This window comes from Rattus norvegicus, chromosome 3 (genome assembly GCF_036323735.1).
Source record: "Rattus norvegicus strain BN/NHsdMcwi chromosome 3, GRCr8, whole genome shotgun sequence".
Classification (NCBI taxonomy): Eukaryota; Metazoa; Chordata; class Mammalia; order Rodentia; family Muridae; genus Rattus; species Rattus norvegicus.
Window position 1 is genome coordinate 77,679,041 of NC_086021.1, and position 22,494 is coordinate 77,701,534.

At 44.9% G+C, this 22,494-nt stretch overlaps 1 protein-coding gene across 1 annotated transcript in view; it reads left to right on the plus strand.

Moving 5' to 3' along the window:
* Map3k20 (mitogen-activated protein kinase kinase kinase 20) overlaps window positions 1–18,500 on the plus strand; it is a 159,395-nt gene extending 140,895 nt beyond the window's left edge. Inside the window, exons 17-20 of the mRNA NM_001398993.1 lie at window positions 8,758–8,874; window positions 11,159–11,233; window positions 14,203–14,353; window positions 17,125–18,500. Coding sequence (NP_001385922.1) covers window positions 8,758–8,874; window positions 11,159–11,233; window positions 14,203–14,353; window positions 17,125–17,831 — 1,050 coding nt within the window. The 3' untranslated portion in view covers window positions 17,832–18,500. The remainder of the gene's footprint in view (window positions 1–8,757; window positions 8,875–11,158; window positions 11,234–14,202; window positions 14,354–17,124) is intronic.
* The last annotated feature ends 3,994 nt before the right edge of the window (window positions 18,501–22,494 follow it).

Genomic DNA, 22,494 nt, shown 5'->3' on the forward strand with positions numbered 1-22,494 from the left:
GGCCTCAGCCCTTATGCTAAGCTCAGTCTCTTCCCTGTGGGTCAGCAGGTGTAGGTGATGCTCTCTGCAGAACTACGGCAGGATAAAAATTCTTCCAGCCGTGTGCACGTCATCCTGGGTGGGAGCCAAGCTTTTGTGGCCAAAATCCAGGGTGATTGGGACTTGCCCTGACTTTGTATCTGCAACAAGGCCTGAGCTGTTGTTTCTGGTATGGGTGATACAGTGCCAGCTGGGCTGGATCTAGTGGTGATCCAGCGGGACTCCGTGTACCTCCAACAAGGACCTGCTGCAGTAATGGGAGAAAAAAGTGCAGTATGTCGAACCTCATGGAGATGAGGTCTTATTCATTATCTTGGATCCTTATATATGGATTCAACGGGAGAATCTGGACGATTGGCAGGTTTTGCCTTCCCGCTGCACTTTGTAAAAGGCAACTTCCGGGTACTGTTTGTCCTGGGTTAACCTGTAACAAGGAAAAGCTCAAGACTCAGAGGAAACTCTGCAGTTTAAATCTGGAATGAACCCACATTGCGTCTGAAGGGATCAATTCTCGTCTTAGACCTATTGGGAGGAGGTGGAACCTTTATAGAGCTGGTGTAGTGTGAGGATTTCAAGTCGTCAGAGGCACGCCCTCAAAGAGGACCCTTGGGTCCCACTATGCCACAGCTCCCACCATCCTACTTCTGGCCCCAAGGTAATGGCCAAACGATTACTAATGCGAAACTCTACTTCTGAGGGCCAAAATAAACCTTTTCTCTTTATAAGTTGATTATACTGGATATTTACTGTGCTGATGGGAAACAAACACAGGAAACCTGCTTTTCAGAGCATCGTAAGAAACTGCCCTGATTCAAATGGGAACCCAGCTCACCGATGGCTACCTGTGTGATCTCCGTCAAATCGCCTCATCTGCCTGTGTCAATTACCTTGACCAAAATAAGGTGCTGTGGCTGTCAGTCACATTTAATAGCCATTGCACTTCCAGGCACCGGGCTCTTATTAGCAAGTCAGTATTGAGGCCTGTCGGAGCAGAGGAGGACCAAATTAGTTTTATACGTTCCGTTTGTGAAAGAAGATAAAAATGTGTTCCTTCTGTTTAACAAAACCAGTCATCGTGATGGTTGCCAGCACTAGGTTTGAGGCCAGCCTGGGATACATGAATCTCTTTTCTTCTTCTTCTTCTTCTTCTTCTTCTTCGATTAGATATTTTATTTATTTACATTTCCAATGTTATCCCCTTTCTGCAAACCCCCTATACTGTTCCCCCTTACCCTGCTTCTGTGAGGGTGCTCCCCCACCCACTCACCCACTCCCACCTCACTACCCTAGCATTCTTCTATGCTGGGGCATCAAGCCTTCACAGGACCAAGGGCCTCCCCTCCCATTGATGACAGATAAGGCTCCTTCAGCTCCTTCAGTCCTTCCCCTAACTCCTCACTGGGGTCCCTGTGCTCAGTCCAATGGTTGACTTCTAGCATCTGCATCTGTATCGGTCAGGATCTGGCAGAGCCTCTCAGGAGACAGCTGTATCAGGCTCCTGTCAGCATGCACTTCTTGGCATCAGCAATAGCGTCTGGGTTTGTTGTCTGTGTGGGGGACGAATCCCCAGGTGAAGCAATCTCTGGATGGCCTTTCCTTCAGTCTCTGCTCTACACTTCGTCCCCATATTTCCTTTAGACAGGAGCAATTCTGGGTTAAAATTTTGGAGATGAGTGGGTGGCCCCATCCCTCAACCTGGGGGCCCATGCCTAACCTCTGGATATGGTCTCTACAGGTTCTCCCTCCCCTTTGTGGGGTATTTCAGATAATGTCATCCCCTGGATTCCTGGGAGTCTCTTGCTTTCTTGGCATCTGGGACTTTCTGGTGCCTACCAAGTTCCCCAACCCCCATTGCTACACAGCTCTGCTCAATTTCCTGACCCTCTCCTCTGTACATCTCCCCCATCTCCTCCCATGCCTGACTCCGCCCCTCTTTTTCCTCTTCTATCCTCTTTTCCTCTCAAGTCCTTCCCATCCTCTACTCTCCTTGAGTATTTTGTTCCCCTTTCTAGGTAGGACTGAAACATCCACTCTTTGGTCTTCCTTCATCTTGAGCTTCATGTGGTCCATGAGTTGTATCATGGGTATTCCAAGCTCTTTGCCTAATATCCACTTATCAGTGAGCACATGCCATGTGTGTTCTTTTATGACTGAGTTACCTCACTCAGGATATTTTCTAGTCCCATCCATTTGGCTAAGAATTTCATGAAGTCATTGTTTTTAATAGATGAGTAGTACTCATTGTGTAGATGTACCATATTTTCTGTATCCATTCCTCTGTTGAAGGACATCTGGGTTGTTTCCAGTTTCTGGCTATTATAAATAAGGCTGCTATGAACATAGTGGAGCATGTGTCTTTGTTACATGTTGGAGCATCTTTTGGGTGTTTGCCCAGGAGTGGTAGAGCTGGGTCCTCAGGTAGTACCATGTCCAATTTTCTGAGGAACTGCTAGACTGATTTCCAAAGTGGTTGTATCAGCTTGCAATCCCACCAACAATGGAGGAGTGTTCCTCTTTCTCCACATCCTCGCCAGCATCTGCTGTCAGCTGAGTTTTTGATCTTAGTCATTCTCACTGGTGTGAGGTGAAATCTCAGGGTTGTTTTGATTTGCATTTCCCTGATGACTAAGGATGTTGAACATTTCTTTAGGTGCTTCTCGGCCATTCAAGTTTCCTCAGTTGAGAATTCTCTGTTTAGCTCTGTACCCCATTTTCAATAGGGTTATTTGGTGCTCTGAAGTCTAACTTCTTGTGTTCTTTATGTATATTGGATATTAGTCCTCTGTTGGATGTAAAATTGATAAAGGTCTTTTCCCAATCTGTTGGCTGCATTTTTTTCTATTGACAGTGTCCTTTGCCTAACAGAGGCTTTGCAATTTTATGAGATCTCATTTGTCTATTCTTGATCTTAGAGCATAAGCCATTGGTGTTCTGTTCAGGAAATTTTCCCCAGTGCCCATGTTTTCAAGGCTTTTCTCCACTTTCTCTTCTACTAGATTCAGTGTGTCTGGTTTTATGTGGAGGTCATTGATCTACTTGGACCTGAGCTTTGTACAGAGTAATAAGAATGGATCGATCTGCATTCTTCTACATGCTGACCACCAATTGAACCAGCACCATTTGTTGAAAATGCTATCATTTTTCCACTGGATGGTTTGTTTTAGCTTCTTTGTCAAGATCAAGTGACCATAGGCGTGTGGGTTCATTTCTGGGTCTTCAATTCTATTGCATTGATTTACCTGCCTGTCTCTGTACCAATACCATGCAGTTTTTATCACTATTGCTCTGTAATACTGCTTGAGTTCAGGGATAGTGATTCCCCCTGAAGTCCTTTTATTGTTGAGGATAGTTTTCGCTATCCTGGGTTTTTTGTTATTCCAAATGAATTTGAGGATTGCTTTTTCTAACTCTGTGAATAACTGAGTTGGAATTTTGTTGGGGATTGCATTGAATCTGTAGATTGCTTTCAGGAAGATGGCCATTTTTACTATATTAATCCTGCCTATCCATGAGCATGGAAGATCTTTCCATTTTCCAAGATCTTCTTCGATTTCTTTCTTGAAGTTCTTGTCATACAGATCTTTCACTTGCTTGGTTAAAGTCACACCAAGATATTTTATATTATTTGGGACTATTGTGAAGGGTGTTGTTTCCCTAATTTCTTTCTCAGCCCATTTATCCTTTGAATAGAGGAAGGATACTGATTTATTTGAGTTAATTTAATATCCAGCCACTTTGCTGAAGTTGTTTATCAGGTTTAGGAGTTCTCTGGTGGAATTTTGGGGATCACTTAAGTATACTATCATTTCATCTGAAAATAGTGATATTTTTATGGGACACATAAATCTTTTTCTTGAAAAAGGATAATGTTTGTTGGGCTAAACATGGGGGTATACACCTATAATGCCAGCACTCTGGATGCAGGGACAAGAATTGCCACAAGTTCAACAAAATGTTCTACAGAGCCTGTTCTACAAAGTGAGTGTGGTGCCAACTAGGGGTAAAGGGTGAGACCTTTCTAAACCCAGAACCAAATAAAAAGAGTAGTGAGATTCAGAAAAATTACATCAGATGGCTTTGATTAGGTGGGGGGAAAATAAAAATTAGAAGTCAGGGTTAGGAGGTGGAGCTTTAAGCTCACACTCTTCTACATCTCCCCTTCTTCCATTTCTCCATAGCAATGACTTAGTTTGTAACCTTCCCCCATGTGTCCCCACAATAGTCATCAACAGGTATAGTTCACGTAGCCAGGCTGAGATGGTTTTAGAAAAGGAGTCTCACTATAGCTGCTAGCGTTTGATTTAGGCCTGTCAAGATCAAGGGTTGTTCAGATGACCACAGTCACTCTTGACCGGCTCTCACTGAGCGTCTGTACTCAGGTTTCTGCTAACTTGAGGTTGTATTAGCTCAAGCCAGTCAATCAATCGCCCTGATGAGGTGAATGGTTTTTAAATCAGAACCTGGTCCCTGTGAGGACCAAGATATGAATAGCTAGCAGTGATATATAAGACCCTGCAGGAGGCTTGGGAATATGTGGGACTTTGGTTTTGTTTTGTTTCTTTAATATTAGGCCTCTGGTAGCTTGGGATGGCCTCAAGCTCCTGATCTCCCAGCTTCTCCCTCCTGAGTGTGAGGATCACCGATGTGCACCATTATAGGGTTATGGGTCCTGTGTCTGCTCCACCACAGGGCACAGCCACTTGGGGAGGCAGGATGCTGGGAAGTTACTCCTTGCGCCTAGGGAGGTCTCGGGACACTGCTCCAGGGACAAGCTGGATCTAGCCCTGGGTTGAGGAGGGAGAGCTCCAGCTGGTCTGGCAGGGATAGTCCTTGGCTTGAGCTTGGGTTTGGTGGTGGCTGTGACTGGAAGTGCAGGGAGGCCTTCAACAGGAAATTAGATGATGGTTCTGTAGGCAAAGGCCTTCTCCATGGCTCCCCATGGTGGATCCCGATGAAAAGAGACAGAGGCATTTATTTTCATGGTGGAACCATACTCCCCTTCTCAGTATGGGCCTGAAGTTAAATACCTTTTGCAGGGAAGAGTGTCTGGGAAGGAAAGCTTATTGGCTAAGCCTCCAAGCATTTAGGTACCTCATTAAAATGGTTATGTGTGGAGGGGCTTTGCCCATAGATGACTGATGGCCACAAATCTATGGGGGGGCTGTGCTAGTGACAGGGGCCTGGTACTCAGGAACAGGCAAAGCGCCTACCATCCCTTCAGAGTTTCCAGGGTTTCAAGCCTTATCTCAACGGGGAACCAGGCTACCTGTCATTGTCCCACACACCATCACACTGGCCTATATAGCTTAGCAGTCAGTAAGAAAAATGCCAGCAGTCCACTGATGAGCACTGCTGCTTGTCATCTCAGCCTCTGTGTTTGTGTCCTGTGGAACTCAGAGTAGCCTCAAGGACACTTTAGGTCAATTTGAAAATGAGCAGGACTTAGAGAATTCCTCGTGTGCCTTTTTGTGGGTTACTTTTCTTAACTATATGACAATGATGTCACAGCTACCCATAAGCTCTAGGAGTTTTGTCAGGGGATTAGCAAATTAAGATCAGTGCCTCCCTTGAGCTCCACCTGGTCTCTCTCCCAGCTTTGTAACTGGCGTATGTTCTCCTTTCTTAGTGCTTCCCTGACAAGAATTTTATGGCCTCTGAAGCTGTCTTCTTTTATGATTCAGTTAAAGGTCTTTCAAACAAAAGACAAATACAATTTGCAAAATGAAAGGCAGAGCCGTCTTATTTGTATCAGGGCCCCTCAGAGTTGAGCTTTGGAGAACAGTGGGCAGTAGCTGCAGGGACGAGCTCTGGCCTCTGGCTTTTGGGTTGTTCCCTCTCAGTATTTGGAATTCAGCAGAACCAGCCACCAGCCGGGACCATCTTATTTTTACTGCCTTCCCCACTGGTGTTCCTGGCTCCTTTCCTGGTTAGAATCTCGTCTTTACCACCATTGGTCAAGACATACCAGGAAAGCTCCTTCACCTGCCTGAGCCTCGTTTTCCTCATTCATTTAAAGGGAAAGTAAACCTGATTTGCAGGATTATTTTGAGTTATTACAAATAAAATCACATGCTCTAAGCAGCCAGCAGCGTGCCCAGCACAGTAAGAACAGCAAGCAGCTCCCCCAGGGTGAGGAGACGGAGGTTGGAGCTCGTGTTATTTGCCTGTTGTGTTGTTGTGGCAAAAATATCCAACAACAACAACAACAAAAAAATTAAGAGTGAGTTTATTTGGGCTCACAGTTCAAGAATACAGCCCATCATGATGGAGAATTCATGGTGGCAGGAGCCTGAGACACCTGGCCACATCTGCAGTCAAGAAGCAGAGAGAGGCGAATGCTGGTGCTTAAGTTCTCTTTCTGGTTTGTACTCAGTCCAGGACTCCAGCCCGTGAACCGGTGAAGCCCATAGTTAAAGAGGGTTTTTCCATCTCAATCAGTGTATCTAAATAGTTTCTCACAGGCATGTCCAGAGGCTTGTACTAACCAGAACAGAGCACAAAGTGTCAAGGGGACACCATGTGAAGAGGGAAGGCAACACAGGTTATGAGACGAGTGAAGCAGAGGGAGGCCAGTCATTGCAATGTCTTCTGACAATGCCTCTGACTAGCCCAATTCCCAAACTTGACAGGCCAAAGAAACAGAACTAAAAACAGTTCTGTCTTTTTAAAGTGTTGCATTCACGAACTGCCTTGGGGAGGTTCTGTTTCTGAGAAGGGCAGTCATGACAACAGTCATCATCCTCCCCAGTTAGCCCATGGCCCCTGTGCCCCTATAGCAGTGGCTCCAAAACAAAGAAGTCCTGAGAGACGAGAGACATGCCAGTCCTCAGTGGTGACTGTGACCGATGTGAGAAAGCAGGTTCATTTCACTGCAGGAACCTTCGCTTCCTCTAATTGGCAACCTGGTGAATGTAGCTGGGCAGGGAGGCCCTCCCGCAGGCACCAGCCTAGCTTGGCTTTGCAGGTCCTCCAGTGGCTCTCCCAAGCCCCAGTCCTGGCTCCTCACGGAAGCCAGTAGGGTTTCAGAAGCCTCCTTGCTGCTCCTCCTGCCTAGAACTGCATCTAAACTTGCTCCAGAGAAGGGTTTAAGTCACTGTCGGGAAAGTGCCTTCTCGTTTCAACCTGTGTGTGCTTGCTGTGATATGCTTGATCCTTCAACCCTTGGTTCTTCAGAAAAATGTAAGAGACAATATCAATTTACAGTCTAGAGATCAAGTCCGAATTGCGTACATGTGTAATGTTTGATTACGAAATTCTTTCTACAGCAATGATTTTGTATTCAAACCCCATATACGCACCTTGAACTAACCGTTAACATTTTACTCTGGTCATTCCCTTTATCGTTTGTCTATCTCTCCAGCCACCTGAGCAATACTTATTTCATAACACATTTCAAAGTAGCTTAGAGACACCACACTCCTGCTTCCTAATCGTGCCAGTACAATTAGGGTTCAATAAGAAACGGACAGATCTTGTGTGCACAGTCGCTGGTTTTGATAAGTGCGTACACCCCCTTATGTTACCCTAAGCTCTGTCAATAGAGCCCTACCACTCCCAGAAAGTTCTCTCATAGTCTTTCCATCTGAAGAGGCAATCAATCTTCTGAAAGTTTGTTCCAAAAGATGGTTATTGAGTGTCAGAAAAATGCGTTCATTAATGCATTCTTCTGCATACTTCTCTCTCACTGATTTTCAGATGCACACATGTTTCTGAATGTATCAGTAATTTTTGGATTGTCTGCTCTAGGAACATATAGAAGTTCTATTCTCTTTTTTTATTAGTATTGATCACTTTATTACCTAGTAAGTTAAAGCTTCTAAGAACGTACCCAGACAAATCTTTTTTTTTTCCCAATCTCTTCTATCTAAATGCCTATACATGTAGAATTTCTTAGTCATGGTCATATGTTTAGTTCTGTAATAAATTGCTAAAGGTTTTCTGAAGTAATTATACCACTTGTATTTCTGCAACAGAGCATGGGAGTTCCAGTAGCTTCAAACCCTAACCAACATTTGATGGTATCAGCCTCAGGCACTCTGCTGGTGTATAATAGCTCCCTGTGGTTTGAGTTAGCATTGACCCCCAGTGGTCAATGATCTACAGAACTGTAAATTTAATATACCATTATTAAAACTTAAGTGGTTTTCCATAAGAATCTAAATTTCTAGCTTCCGTGAAACATTGAAGGCCCTAGCAGAACTGGACGCGCATTCACACACAGGAACAGGCTGGCAGCGACTACACTTTAAGGGCAACTAAAGCAGCGATGCCTCCGCCTCCCATAGCTGCTCAGCTGTCAGTTACGTGTCATCACATCCGAGTGACGTTCTCCTCTTCTTGAGAAGACAGTGGGCTGCATCTTTAGCCCACATCGCTACCAGTTCTAGGCGGTAGGTAGGTCAAGAGAACTGACTGGTAAAGGAATAGGAAAGGGAGGAACGTGATTCTTTTTGTACCAATGATGAGACATCCCTATGCTGTTTAATACCTACACTGAATGGATCTGTTGCAAAAAGTTACACCTCGAGGCTGCACTGAGTGGGGGTTATTAGATACACAAAAGGGATCTAATTTCATGTCTTCTTTCGGAGAAGGCAAGATAAAGCGCTCCCACACGACTTCATTTAGAATATGTTGTGTGTTATAAAACACTGAAGTGGGGGGGGGGGGGGAAATCGGCTCACTCATTCGCTTCTGTGGCTCTGCTCTTAATTCCAGGATTGCAAATGGAAGATGTATATGGAGATGGATGGAGACGAAGTGGCTATAGCATACATAAAAGACGTGACTTTTAACACGAGCCTCCCTGATGCAGAGATTTTAAAGATGACAAAGGTAAGGTTCTATTTACAGCTCAAAAGCCTTCTCCGAATTCTCAGATATCAAACAAAGACATTAGAATACCGCAGCAGTGGGCTTTTGTGCTCCTGGATGCACATCAGCTCGGTCTCAAGCTGCCTCTTGAAAGGCACATTTTATTTAGCAGATTGAGAGGATAATTTTTTTGTTAAAATTCCACTTATGCCGTGGGAACTAAAAAGCACTGCAAACAAAAAAAAAAGTATCATTTAAGTTTCTTTTTAATCCTACGTTTCTTCAGACTCAACTCTATCATTTATTAAAGTAAAAAAAAAAGATGTTATCAATGAAAATATTTACTTGGAACCGGATTGATTTAAACTTTGAATAAACTTGTGATGAATACTTCATTTTTGCCCTTCACTGCTACTGATGAGCACAGGACCTCGTACCTTCTGGACAATGCTCTGTCCCTAAGCTGCATCCCCAGCCTGAACTATTCAGTGTCTAGAAGGATTGAGACAAGGACACTTGGGAGACTCAGGTTCCTGCTTTGTAACCTCTGTGTGCTCACACTGGAAATCTCTACAGTGATTGGAGAGCCCATTACTAAAACAGAGTCACTGGGAACCCTGAAGAAAATCTGATAGAAATGTTTAACTTGCGCCTCAGAATGGAAAATAATTCATTTTCCCCAACCATACTAGAAAAAAAAAATGTATCAGATTCTGTGATAGAAGGCCTACTGCTAGGGCTGGGGATTTAGCTCAGTGGTAGAGCGCTTGCCTAGGAAGCGCAAGGCCCTGGGTTCGGTCCCCAGCTCCGAAAAAAAGAACCAAAAAAAAAAGAAGAAGAAGGCCTACTGCTTCAGACAAAGCACATATCAGTAGGGCTGGTCATCCCGACCTCAAGTAACTATCAACGCTGGTACATGACTAACTTAACTGTATATTGCGTCTCAGTGAAGCAAATGGAGCCTTTTGCAAAGAGCCAGAGTCTACAAAGTCATGGCATTTGACTTGTGTGTTCTCCACATAGACCTACGATGACTGAATGACCAAATCCTTGTAACTTACAGTAGATTTGTCAAAAGGCTGGTTTGGTATTCAGGGTTGAATCCCTCTACATAACTGGAATTCACTTCCCTGGCATTACTTACCTGTAAGGCTATGGTTTGGTGTTTCCTTACCTTGTGGGGACATACTATGTTTTGGTGTCTGAGGGACTAGAAAGGAGAGGTGTTCTCCTCTGGGTCGCTGTTCTGTCCTCTCCTGTTGCCACAGTTGTCCCTTTGCTTCTCTGTCCTGAAGAAGTGTGGCCACTGTTTACCATAAGGAAGTTGTTCACTGCAAAAGTAATGCAGTGCAGTTGTAGAACTGAAAATGGATGTCTCTGCTGTCATGCGCCAGTGCAAAACCACACACCAACCTTAACGGGACTTACAGGAAAAATAGGATTGGGAAGGCCATTCAAAATGGACAGGAAGTTATTTTTAAAGAGCCACAGGGGCAATAGCAATCTTAATTTATACAAAACCAGCCCAGTTAAATGTCTCTTAGATTCTACACCCAACCCGCCAACAATGCTGTACACAGCCATTGTTTTTGCAGCCCTAACCTGGGAGGATAGGACAATGAGAAGAAAATGAAAAAATAATTTATCAGAATTAGCATAAGATCCAAGATATATAGGCTTCATTGATCCTTTGTCTTGAGACCCTGGGAAAACAGCACCACAATGTCTTTATTGGTACAAGCCTCTTGGCAACAATAGTCTGAAATCCGAGTGATTATCAAAGTCTCTACAGTACTCACTGCTTACCCTCAAGGAAGACATGAATCTTCATATTGAGAACACTTTGGGCTACTGCTTCAAACAGCAGGAATTAATAACTCACAGATGGGATCAAATGACAGGCCATTGATCAGCCCAGACAGGTTAAGAACCTACATTGTGGTACGTCTATGATACCAGTACTTGGGAGGTTGAGGCAGGAGAATCATTGGCCAGTTCTAAGCCAGGACTACACAGCCAGACTCTATCTCAAAAAAAAAAAAAAAAATCACAGAGACTGTGGAAGACCGGATTATAATCTCCCATCAATAGGACTTGCACACAATTCATTCAGCCATCCAAAGATAACATTTGCAAATACATATTTATACATAAAACCCAGTTATATATTACAAGCCAACAAGATTTTATGATATTCTGATATCGTTCCTATTTGCAAATTACGTATGGCACAAGTGTCCTCGACTACACACGGCGGCGCAGGACTGCGTTCTGATACTAAGCTGTCCTAACGCTTGTGTTCCAGCCACCGTTTGTAATGGAGAAGTGGATCGTAGGGATAGTGAAGGATCAGACAGTGGAGTGCACCGTCACCTATGAGGTAAGCTCCCGGAAACAGGTTGGGAGTTTCAGCCCCTGTTGGTGAGCAGGCATTTGTCAGATCTCTATGGATACTTACAGGTTAGTATGTGCTCTTATGGGAAGAGAAATTACATACCAGCCTGCATATGCAAAGATGAACACAATTTCTCTAGCAAAGTGCGAGGAAGGAAAGAGAGTAGAATTGAGGGTAACTCCTAGTCTATACTGTTGTTAGATATCGATTGAATACTGTGTATACCCTACCGAATGATGTAAAAAAAAAAAAATGAGTAGAAGTCACTTGGAAGTAAGAGTTTAGGACAGGAGATCAATGAGTGTTCAAAATACCAGCACATACCCTACAGCCACCTCAGGAGTTTGTTGTTATAGCCAAATTAAAAGACTCCATACATTTCTACTTCAAAAAATATATATTGAAAAAACAATGCTATTAAAACATACGTGCTTAACCGGGTATAGTGGTGCATGCCTTTAGTCCCAGCCCACAGCGGGCAGAGGCAGACAGCTCTCTGTGAGTTTGAGGCCAGCCTGGTCCACAAAGAAAGTCCAGGACAACCAGGGCTCTGTTACACAGAGAAAACCTATCTCCACAAAAGTATACATTACTACCTGCTGACTGGGTCGAGAATAACCCAGATACGAGTAACCAGTCACTATCTTGTCAGACAGCAACAGGTAGAAACAAACAACAGCTGGAGGTGGTAGCTTGTGTTGTCAGATCAGAGAACAGCTGTGTGAACATCAAGTGCAAGTCCCTAGAGCACACTGATGAAGCCAGACAGATGGGCGAAGTCAGATCTGGGGACCCCACTAAGGACCCACTGTAAGCATGGCAGGAGGTCTGTGGAAGCATTTTAAGCTTTAGAGACGCGCCAATTCTGTTGTGAAAATTCACAATATACAATACATAAGTTACGGATACCTTACACTTAAAACTTTGCTTAAAGGGGGAATTTAAAGTTTCATGTCTTTTACAAAACTCATAGTTACTGTTATAAAAATATCTCTCTGAAAGTATACTTCAATTCTATATTAAAAAAAATGTATCTAGTGCTAATAACATCGTAAAAAGTCAACAAGGTCTTCCTGGCTGTTGGAGCACTTGACCCTAGAAAGGCAGGAACCTCATGTGGCCCAGGCTGGAGGGGTGTCGTCATAGCACAGAGCCTGGGGACTCGTGAAGACACCGGTATGTATCTTCCGTTGGTAGGCACACACACCCTTCATCCGTTCATGACAGTTTTAGTAAGGATTCACCGTGAGCCAAGAACTGTTAGGCAAGTGCTCCTGCCCAGTCCCACAAACCTCAGGTAAATACTGAGAGGTGGGTAATGGCTTTCTCTATTTGGCAGAAGAGAAGAAAGGACCCCCGAGGCTCTGGGTACTCTGACAGAGCTAACGTGCTCACAGCCAGTGTTTCTCTCTGGGAATAGTGACTCTTTCCTGCCCTCGCCCCGACCTGTGAGCCTCACAGTGGCTCTAGCAAGCTGCAGGAAGTCTCCCTCAGACTGGGCTTTGCATGCTTCTCCACTGAGATTTCCTGAGCTGTCGCAGTCTACTTTTATAGAATCAGAGACCCAAACCTCGACCACCTCACTCCACAGCCTGCAAGGCAATAAGTGTGTCAGCGATCCTGTTAACTGGCCTCTCCCTGCATCCACCCACCCAGGAGAAGCCACCTTTTTACTGATTCCTGCAGACAACTCTGCAAACACACCATGCCTGCTTCTTACTGCTTCTTCTTACTGTCCTCTCTTTCCTCCCTCCCCTTCCCCTCTCCTATCTTCAACCCCTTTCCTCCCTCTCATTTTCTTCTTCCCTTCCTCCTCCTCTTCCTCCGACTCCATGATGGTATGCCACTCCTCTATTGTTCACTTTCCAGCTTCTAAAGATATCTTTTTTTCTTTTTCTTCCTTCCTTCCTTTTTATCTTCCTTCCTTCCTTCCTTCCTTCCTTCCTTCCTTCCCTCCTTTTCTCGTCTTTTTTGAGACAAGATATTTCTATGTAGCCCTGGCTGGTCTCCAACCTGCTACGAGACCAGAGCTGGCCTTGAACTCGCAGTGACCCACCTACCCAAGCCTCCTGATCGCTGAGGTAAAAGGCGTGTACCACCACACCCTGTATGAATCCTAGAGATTCCTTTTTGTGTGTACCCAAGGCCGCTTAAGGGACCAGCCAATGTCTCACTGAGCTACACCCACCGCTCTAAAGAGACTGTAATCTATAGATGCATCTGGTGATGAGGACTGTTTCAGGACGTGTTATCTTGATCCGATATCCTCTCCCGATACTGGTTTTCTTCACTCTCATCCCATCCCACAGTGCACCCGCTCACCTTCACTCACTCGGTGACAGCCTTATTTTGTTCTCTTCCCTATGTACATCCTAGAACTTTGGACCAGAGGTACTCTTAAGGAAAACAGTGGTCAATGTCTGTTTATTCAATAAGATATCTTTTTTTTCAAATATGAAAGACATCTCTTATCATATAAGTAAATTGAGCTCTATCGAATGTTATAAATTCTGGGAGAAGACAACCCTATCTTTTTTTAAAAGCTTTCTTTATTGATTTTATGTATGTGAGTACACTGTTGCTGACACACCAGAAGAGGGCATCAGATCCCATTACAGATGGTTGTGAGCCACCATGTGGTTACTGGGAATTGAACTCATGGCCTGTGGAAGAGCAGCCAGCACTCTTAACTGCTGAGCCATCTCTCCAGCCCAACAACCCTATTTTTAAGTATTATAATTTACAAAGTAGGAAAGGGCATAGAATGAGAAAAGAGAGGGAGAAGGGAGAAGAAGAGATACTAGAGTCCATTATGGGAAAGGAGATTAAAGTGTTCCTCTTATTCAAATTCACTAATTTGGGCAAATGACATAATAACATGCATTTCCCCTTCTCACTTTATAAATGTATATAGGCATGATCATGAGGTTTCTCTTTCTTTCATTTTTAAACAGAGTGATGTCAGAACACCGAAATTCACTAAGCACGTGCACTCAATACAGTGGGACAGAGCGAAGCCTCAGGATGAGGTGAAGGCGGTCCAGCTTGCCATTCAGACTCTGTTCTCCAGCTCAGAGGGCAACCCTGGCAGCAGGTCTGACTCAAGTAAGTCAGTGTCCGAGCACAGCACGTGTGCCTGAGGCCAGAATGTCGGTTAGGAGATTCCCATTACAGGCTGAGTTCCAGATATCGGGGTCTCGAGTGTCTAACAAAGTGTTTCTTAAGTCCTGAGAACTGGTGATGATGCCTGGCACTGAGGGAGGAAGGGTGGGGGAAGGGAGGGGAAGGATGAACAAAATGAGAATGGAGTACGAGGGACGGGATGGAGAGGTTCAGCGTTGTCCTCTAACCACACAAGCCTCGTGGAATGAGCTGTTTTACACATACACACACACACACACACACACACACACACACACACACTCACGCATGCACCACCTGTATACACACATATTTAAGAGAGCTCGTAAAGAGGAAAACCTTAATGCATGTGCTAGATAATGTGGTAGTAATTTTAAAACTGTAGAAAAGCATGTAAGGCCAGCCGACAGGCCATGAAACTGGCCCTTACCTGGTGAACTCAAGCCAAAACCCTGATTCCCTACTTGTGGGCTGAGAAACCCTAGGACTGTAGGACTGAGGCTCGCTCACAGATATGCTAAGGTGGGTGTGAACAAAGCCACAGGCAGTTCCCTCCTAACCGTGAGACACACCCTCAGGCACACAGGATGCAGGCTTTCTCAACAGCACTTCTTTTTCCCCACAAGAAAAGCTTTTATGTGTTAGGTCTCTGTCAGGCATGGAGACAAAGGCAGGACTCTATCTTACTGCCCCCAAGGGCAACTGTCACTGAGTTATGAAAGCCTGGCCCCTACATTGACCACTATAAGGTCTGACATGCCAAGCAGAACAAACATTTTTAAATGGCCACCAGCCAGGGTGGCCAGAATCCTGAAGAATAGTCAAAAGCCAGCAGCAAATCATGCCTTCACCTTGGTCAACAGTTGGTTTGCTTTATATTCTTTTGCAAATAACCATCAGGGGACACCGTGCCCACCATGACTGGGCTTAGGGTTTTGCCAAGACGAGCTACAAGCACACTGTCAGACACTTTTTAGGGCCTGCAAGGTGATTCCACACGGTAGGTCTGGATCTAGACATGCTCCCCTATCCTGTGGCAATGTCTAAGCTCCTTCATGTTGGTTAAGCCTGCGTGCCTGGCCTAGTATGTCTGCCATATCCCGTAAGGGGTAGGCTAGCTCACAGCTGACCTAACTATTCAAGTTCAAGGCCATGTAAGCTACATAGGAGTTTCAGAGACAACAGCAAAAGACTTCTTTCTAATACCTGGTGTTTTACAGGGCATGTTTTACTTCTATAGGACTTTCATAGCTATGACCCTGTTTGACCCTGGAGCCCCCGCCCCATGAAGCCTGTGGGATTCTTCTTTCTATGATTCTGCTGTATTTTCTCTTCTGAGAAGCTAGTGTTCCCATTTCCAGATTGATAGTACACAAAACAACTACCAATGGCTTCTAAGTTTTAGTTTGACATCATGCCTTCACCTTACCTAGTTCAAATCCTACCATGTTGAGAGACACCAAATAAACATGTTTTTAATTAAATCAGGCTGAGTTCCAGATTCCCTCTGGTAACACTTATGCATGGGGCTGGTTTCTCCATGCATTCTCCCATAGTCAGTGGACTGTATCATCAGGGTGTGATGGATGGTGGTGGATGGCAGAAAACAAGGTGGGTTTGGAAGTAGGTCCTATGGTCATCTACATTTGACCGTGGTGCTCCCTTCTCCAGGACACTGCCCAGACCCCAAGTCATCTCTTAGGAAGCAGTAAATTATTCCACCGCCTGCTGGAATTCCTCCAGACAGTTTCTCCCTGGAGAGCTCCGGTCTTCCTCTGGTTTCAAGCTTGTGCACCTCACTTCTGTCCTCCCCCACTTCATTTTATTCACTGTTCCAATGTGATCTGAAGACTCAGACTCGCCCGTTACATCAGGCACACCCCTTTTCACCTGCCAGTAGCAGAAAACCCAATTCCACCCGGCTCACCTCAGTGGATCTCAAAGTTTGGTTCTGCAGGGTCCCCTGTGGCCTTGTCAGAGATGCACAGTCTCTGACCCATCTCCAGCAGTCAGCATTTTAAGAAAATGTATTGTCTTCCGTCATTGAAGGTCTAAAGGTGACGTAGGCTGTGGATGCAGTACGACACATACTCTTGACTATGGTATCTTAAGGGATGACCTCCTCTTGGCCTCGCTGCCATACTCACCCTGCCCACGGATTTGCTGTGGTGTCCGGCTTACCCTGTAAACACAGTGATGCCCTGAAATCTCCAGGCGCCAGTCTTAACCTTTTCTCACATTTAGGGAAAAAAACCTCCGGGAAATCCAGCAGACTATCTACCCCACACCAATTCTGCTTTGGGCAGGAGAGAAATATGTCCTTTGCTGTCGTCAGTCTATCTGTCATGGGCCAGCACAGGATGTTCCCCGTGGCACGCATGGCTGCAGAGGCAACCTCAAACTCAGGCCTCTTGGTAGACGTGTAAACCATATAGAATTGGCAGTTTAGGAAGAAGATGCTGGGACACTACACTGTTCCATATATGTGAAGGTCCTAATGCAGTCGGATTGTGGCTGCAAAGTAAGAAAAAAAAATGTTCTTTAATGACCTTTCCCGCTAAGGGTTCGTGGTAATAAAGAAAAAGGTCCATGTACCTACATAGCCTGGAACGTCCACGAATGGTAACGCTTGGCACACCCCCAAGCAGCCTTGAGATTGATTGCCTGAGCCGGGCTTATGAATTAGGCATGCAGCTTGTGGCGTGGAAGATGCTCATTTCCATTTTCCCCTGCAGGTGCGGACTGCCAATGGTTAGACACTCTGCGCATGCGGCAGATTGCATCCCACTCTTCTCTACAGCGTTCCCAAAGCAACCCCATCCTGGGTTCCCCTTTCTTCCAGTATTTTGTTAACCAGGATTCCTACGCCGCTGCAGTGAGGCGGACTCAGACTCCCGTGAAGTACCAGCAGATTACACCAAGCATCAACCCTTCCCGGAGCTCCTCCCCAACACAGTATGGGCTGACCAAAAACTTCTCCTCCCTGCACCTCAACTCCAGGGACAGCGGCTTCTCCAGCCTCAATGACAGCTCCTCCGAGAGGGGCCGCTACTCAGACCGAAGCAGAAACAAGTACTACCGCGGTAGTGTATCCCTCAACTCTTCTCCGAAAGGAAGATACGGTGGAAAAAGTCAGCATTCCACACCTTCAAGAGAAAGGTATCCTGGAAAGTTCTACAGGCTGCCCCAGTCAGCGCTGAACACTCATCAGTCCCCTGACTTCAAGAGGAGCCCGAATGATCATGACCGTCGTGCGCCCAAGACCATCCCCGGGATGCCTCTGCACCCCGAGACTGCTCCCAAAGCAGGGGAAGAGGAGAGCAGAGTGAGTGAAGGGGGCTGGACTAAAGTGGAGTATCGGAAGAAGACGCATAGGCAACTTTCGGCCAAGACTAGCAAGGACAGAACCCGCGGCAACTACCGTGGGCGGAGGAACTTTTGAGAGATTCAGTCAGATGCGCTTTTCCAAGCGGGTTATATAGTGGTTTGTGCAATGGATTTTTGGTAGTAAAATGTCTTGAGATTCCAGGGACCAAAAAAGACTAGTTTGGGGGTTGGGAAATACCTTTTTACTGAAAAGACAACCAAAGCATGGCCATAATTATGGCTGTTAGTCGACTAGAGGTGGCGATTAAACTTGACAATAACTGCCCTTGTTTCATCCCCCGAATTAATATTGAAGCGGGAAAGGCTGTGCCATTCATTCCATGCTGGGAACATCTTGGGGCTGGGATAAAGCTAGTGAGAACCACAGAAAAATCAAATTTCTAGATGAAGCAGGATTCGTCTGATTTTCCCTTTCATCTAAGGATCCAAGATAGCTCAGCAAAGCACTGTGAACAATCCTTTATTTTAAAATGTAGGTATTTTGTTCATCGTGAATTTTTGCATCTTATTTTTTATCTACTGCGATAAAATTTCATTTATCTTGATTGTCGAAGGATTTTTTTTTTTAAATGCCTCCCTAAATGTTGTGCCCAAGGCAAGTGCCTCACTCATCTCCACCGAGTTAGTATTTATTTTAGTGAGATATTTGTGTTTCTGTCATGGTCAGGGTTGAACTGATTTGGCTTGTCATTTTTAGGTAATAAAAGAAGATTATTGAAGTTAATGTTTATTGTATGCCGGCTATCTCATTCATTAAGGTTCATCAGACAAAAGATTCAAACAGCCTGGAGGTTTGTGGCCAGTTCCTTTTCTGAGCTCCCAGGATTCTAGTTGGGTGATGCTGTCCACCTTCACCATAGAAAGAGCAAAGAGGTTGTGTGGTAAGACAGTCCATTCAGCATCCTCGAGATGTCAGAACTCTCGAATCTAAAAGAAAACAGATAGAGCAGGATAACACCATCTCAAGCTAAAAGCTGGAGAGATTAAATTACCATTAGCCTTGTTAGAGCAAGGCAGTAAATACCAGCTTTGCAGCTCGCCGGTGTGCAGCAGCTGGGGGATAAGAGGAGACTGCCTGTAGTCTAGAGCAGGAAGCTCCTGACACAAGGATGTGAAGATGGGATGTGAAGCGTTGTGGAACACTTCCTATTTTGCAAGTCAGAAAGTCAGGTGGCAACAAGCCTGTTATACACCAGATAGGTAAACGTTACTCTCACTACGCTGGGATTCTGTTCAGCACTCACTACAACTAAATACTGTGTGCCTTTGGATCTATCTAGGATTCTCGGTGCCTTGTAGGAACTCACATGATTCATGGGTGTTGCATGGGGTTGACTTCTCTTTTTATATTATATAAAACAGGCTACAGCATATGTTTGTATGCTCCAATGCAATACCTGGGGTCTGCTGGGATCATCAAGGATTTTTGTAGCCTTAAAGTCAAGAGGGTAGGAAATGACTTTCAGTTACAAGGAAGACTTGTCATGGCCTAAAACGTTGGCTCAAAAACTTAATTTTATTTACCATCTGTACTTACTAACAAGCAAGGCAATGGGAGTGCAAATCAAGATGAGTAGTTCGTGAGTATGAGGTACCCATTTCCATCATGGCTGACCGACTTGTATAGCTCCAAGGTCTGTCTTCTCCACTGGAATCCTTTGTGTCAAACACAGTCTGTTCCCAGGTCTTCCCTCTCCCCTCTGGCTTTTATTTGTGTTGAAACAATAGCAAACAAACAGAAAGGCTTGTGTAAAGTTTGCTGTCTTACTATGCTGTTTCCAAATAGGCAGTACTTTCTTTGAGAACATTTGGATAAGTAACAATCTTGAATCAGTCACTCTGAAGGGAATACAAAGTACGGTGTGAACTAGAACAACAAATACACCGCTCTGTTAGAAAGGTACTATGCAAATGAAGGTGTCATGGTCCTTGCCACTGTCTTGCTTTTGTGGATCCTGAGTTAGATAATCCAAACTGGCATTCACGTGACTGACTGTGTGTTCTCAGCCTTCTTTTGTATAGTGGTTGGTCACAAAAAAAAAGTTGCTGCCACAGCCCACCAAACTGACCACTTTGTAAAGTCTAGTGGAAAAGTACTTGTCAGCATTGATGCTTCCAGTCAAAGTCAAAACAAGAACAGCTGCTGTCTGGTTTTGGGTTGTAAAGAAGTAATAAGAGTTGGCCGTGTTTTTCTGGCTTGTTTCTTCTCTCTCTCTCTCTCTCTCTCTCTCTCTCTCTCTCTCTCTCTCTCTCAACAATACTTAGTCATCAGACATTTGTAAGGTTAGAAGAAGATGCATGTAGATCTAGAGCAGAGCAAGAATTTACAAGACATGCTCCATCAAAGCAGTCAATTACTGAAACAGAAAAACACAGCGGCCTCGGCCTCGGGCTTAGTTATGTGCTTAGCATTCTTAAAGCTTTGGTTTCAATTCTCAACACCAGAAAACAAAGTCAGTCATTCTCCAAGGGTCAGGAAGTATCTTAGTTGAAAGAGGCTGAGATTAAAATAGACAAAGAGGAAAATGTTTAGGTAAGAGCTTAAGGGTGGGGCTCATTAGGGGGGCACAGGATGTGCGTACACGAATGCACCCACAAGTGAGCAGAATTGTTAACAATTGCTTTCATCTGACTTACCACGAGTACGGCTTTATAGAAAAATTAAACTACAACGCACTTAAAATGACTGACAGTGAAGCTGAGGTCAATAGGATTCGCCTGGGAACTCTGTCTTCGGTGGGCCTTCTCCAGCACCGTGGTACCAAAGCAGTGCGTAAGCTTCCTGAGACCCTTCTCTGCAGTCGATGCTACCTCAGCAAGCAGCACGGATGTGTGATGCTTCTCAGGGAAGCTAGGTTAAGGAACTTCCCTCAAGCAGCCTCACAGAGGTAACAAGTTGTAGTCGGGCAAAATAGAAGCCAAACTATGAATTAAAAGAAATTCTGGGGTTGGGGATTTAGCTCAGTGGTAGAGTGCTTGCCTAGCAAGCGCAAAGCCCTGGGTTCGGTCCCCAGCTCCAAAAAAAAGAAAAAAAAAATTCTATGATACAGAAGATATTCCTTAGAAACGTTAAACGATATGTTAAGCCCATAGGAGAAACCACTTTGGGAGAATTTAATAGAAAAGAGCCTCAGAAAAGGCTCAGTGGATAAGGCACTTTCTGCTCAAGCCCAAGAAGCAGCGTTTAGATCCCTAGAACCCAGACCAAAAGCCAGAGGTGACAGCACTATCAACATGGTGTTCCTAGGTGAGGTGGAAAGCAGAGGGTGGTGCAGACGCTGGAGAGCTGGCGAGCCCAGAAGGGAAGCGGAGAGACAAGAGAGACTCTGCTTCAGAATAAAGTAGAAGGTGAGGGCTAACGCCTGAATGTTTGCATTGCTGTGAACCATGACCAAGGCAAGTCTTAGAAAGGATAACATTTAATTGGGGCTGGCTTACAGTTCAGAGTCAGTCCAGCATCAAGGCAGGAAGCATGGCAGCATCCAGGAAGGCATAGCATTGGAGGAGCTGAGAGTTCTACACCTCCTTCTGAAGTCAAACAAAAGACTAGCCCTCAGGTAGCTAAGGGGAGGGTCTCAAACCCCACCCCCACAGTGACACACTTCTTCCAACAAGGCCACACCTCCTGATAGTGCCACTTGCTAGGCCATGTACACACCACCACACTGAGCCTTGGTGAATTTTTTAAGATTTATTTATTTTATGCATAGGGGTGTTTTGCCCCCAACTCAAATACACATAAACAGATAGACACACAGCATATACCACATATACCACACACACACACACACACACACACACACACACACACATACACGATTAATATAAAAACAGTAACTATTATGCTACATAGAAACTTAAATAGCTAAAAGAAAATTTACTCTGTATTTGTATTGACAAAAAACATTTATCAATAGTTAATTAACTATAAATACAGAATCAAAATATCCTGGGGTCAGAACAGAGTGGTCAAAATATCCATTAGTCAAGGTCATATCAAGGTCAACACATCCTAGAATGGCTCAAGGCATTCTGATTTCACTGTGCCTCTTCCAATGCAGAGTCCAGGGATAGCTTATAACTTTCTAGGACCCATCTCTATAACGTATCCTTCCTCCTTGACAAGTTGCTACAGAAACTGTTGTCCAGAGCCACCATGGTTTGGTTTTGTGAACTTGTCCAGGATTCAGCATTCCTTCATTCTGAGATTACAGAGACTACATTTTAGGAGCCTTTGAACAATCGCTTGCCGAGTTGAATTTGAAGCCTGGCTGATCTGAGGAGATGAGAGCGTAACCCCAAGCCTGGGTCCTCCGGAAGGGGCCAGCTCCTCCCATCCACCTGCCTTTTCTGCCTTATAATGTGATTGCAGTGATGAAGAGTCCATGGTGGAGAGTTTCCAAACATTAGTTACTCACACCAGTGGCTTCTCTCTCACTCTCATGGCCTAAGCAGTGGCCATGCCTGTCCAAGACAACACAGTTAAAACATGACTTCCCTGACTTACAGTTCATTCACAGTTAAAATGGAGACTCGGTGCTAATAACTGGTGTTTCTCTTACTTAACTCTACCAGAAAAGTCCCTTCCCTACCATCAGCTGTCCTTGGAGTCTGGACAAGAGAAAAAAAATTGAGCAAAACCTCCCCACAGGCTACCCTCTGCCCAAGCTCACATAAGCAGGGCAGGATTAACCAGCAGGGCCCTCCCAAAGGGACAC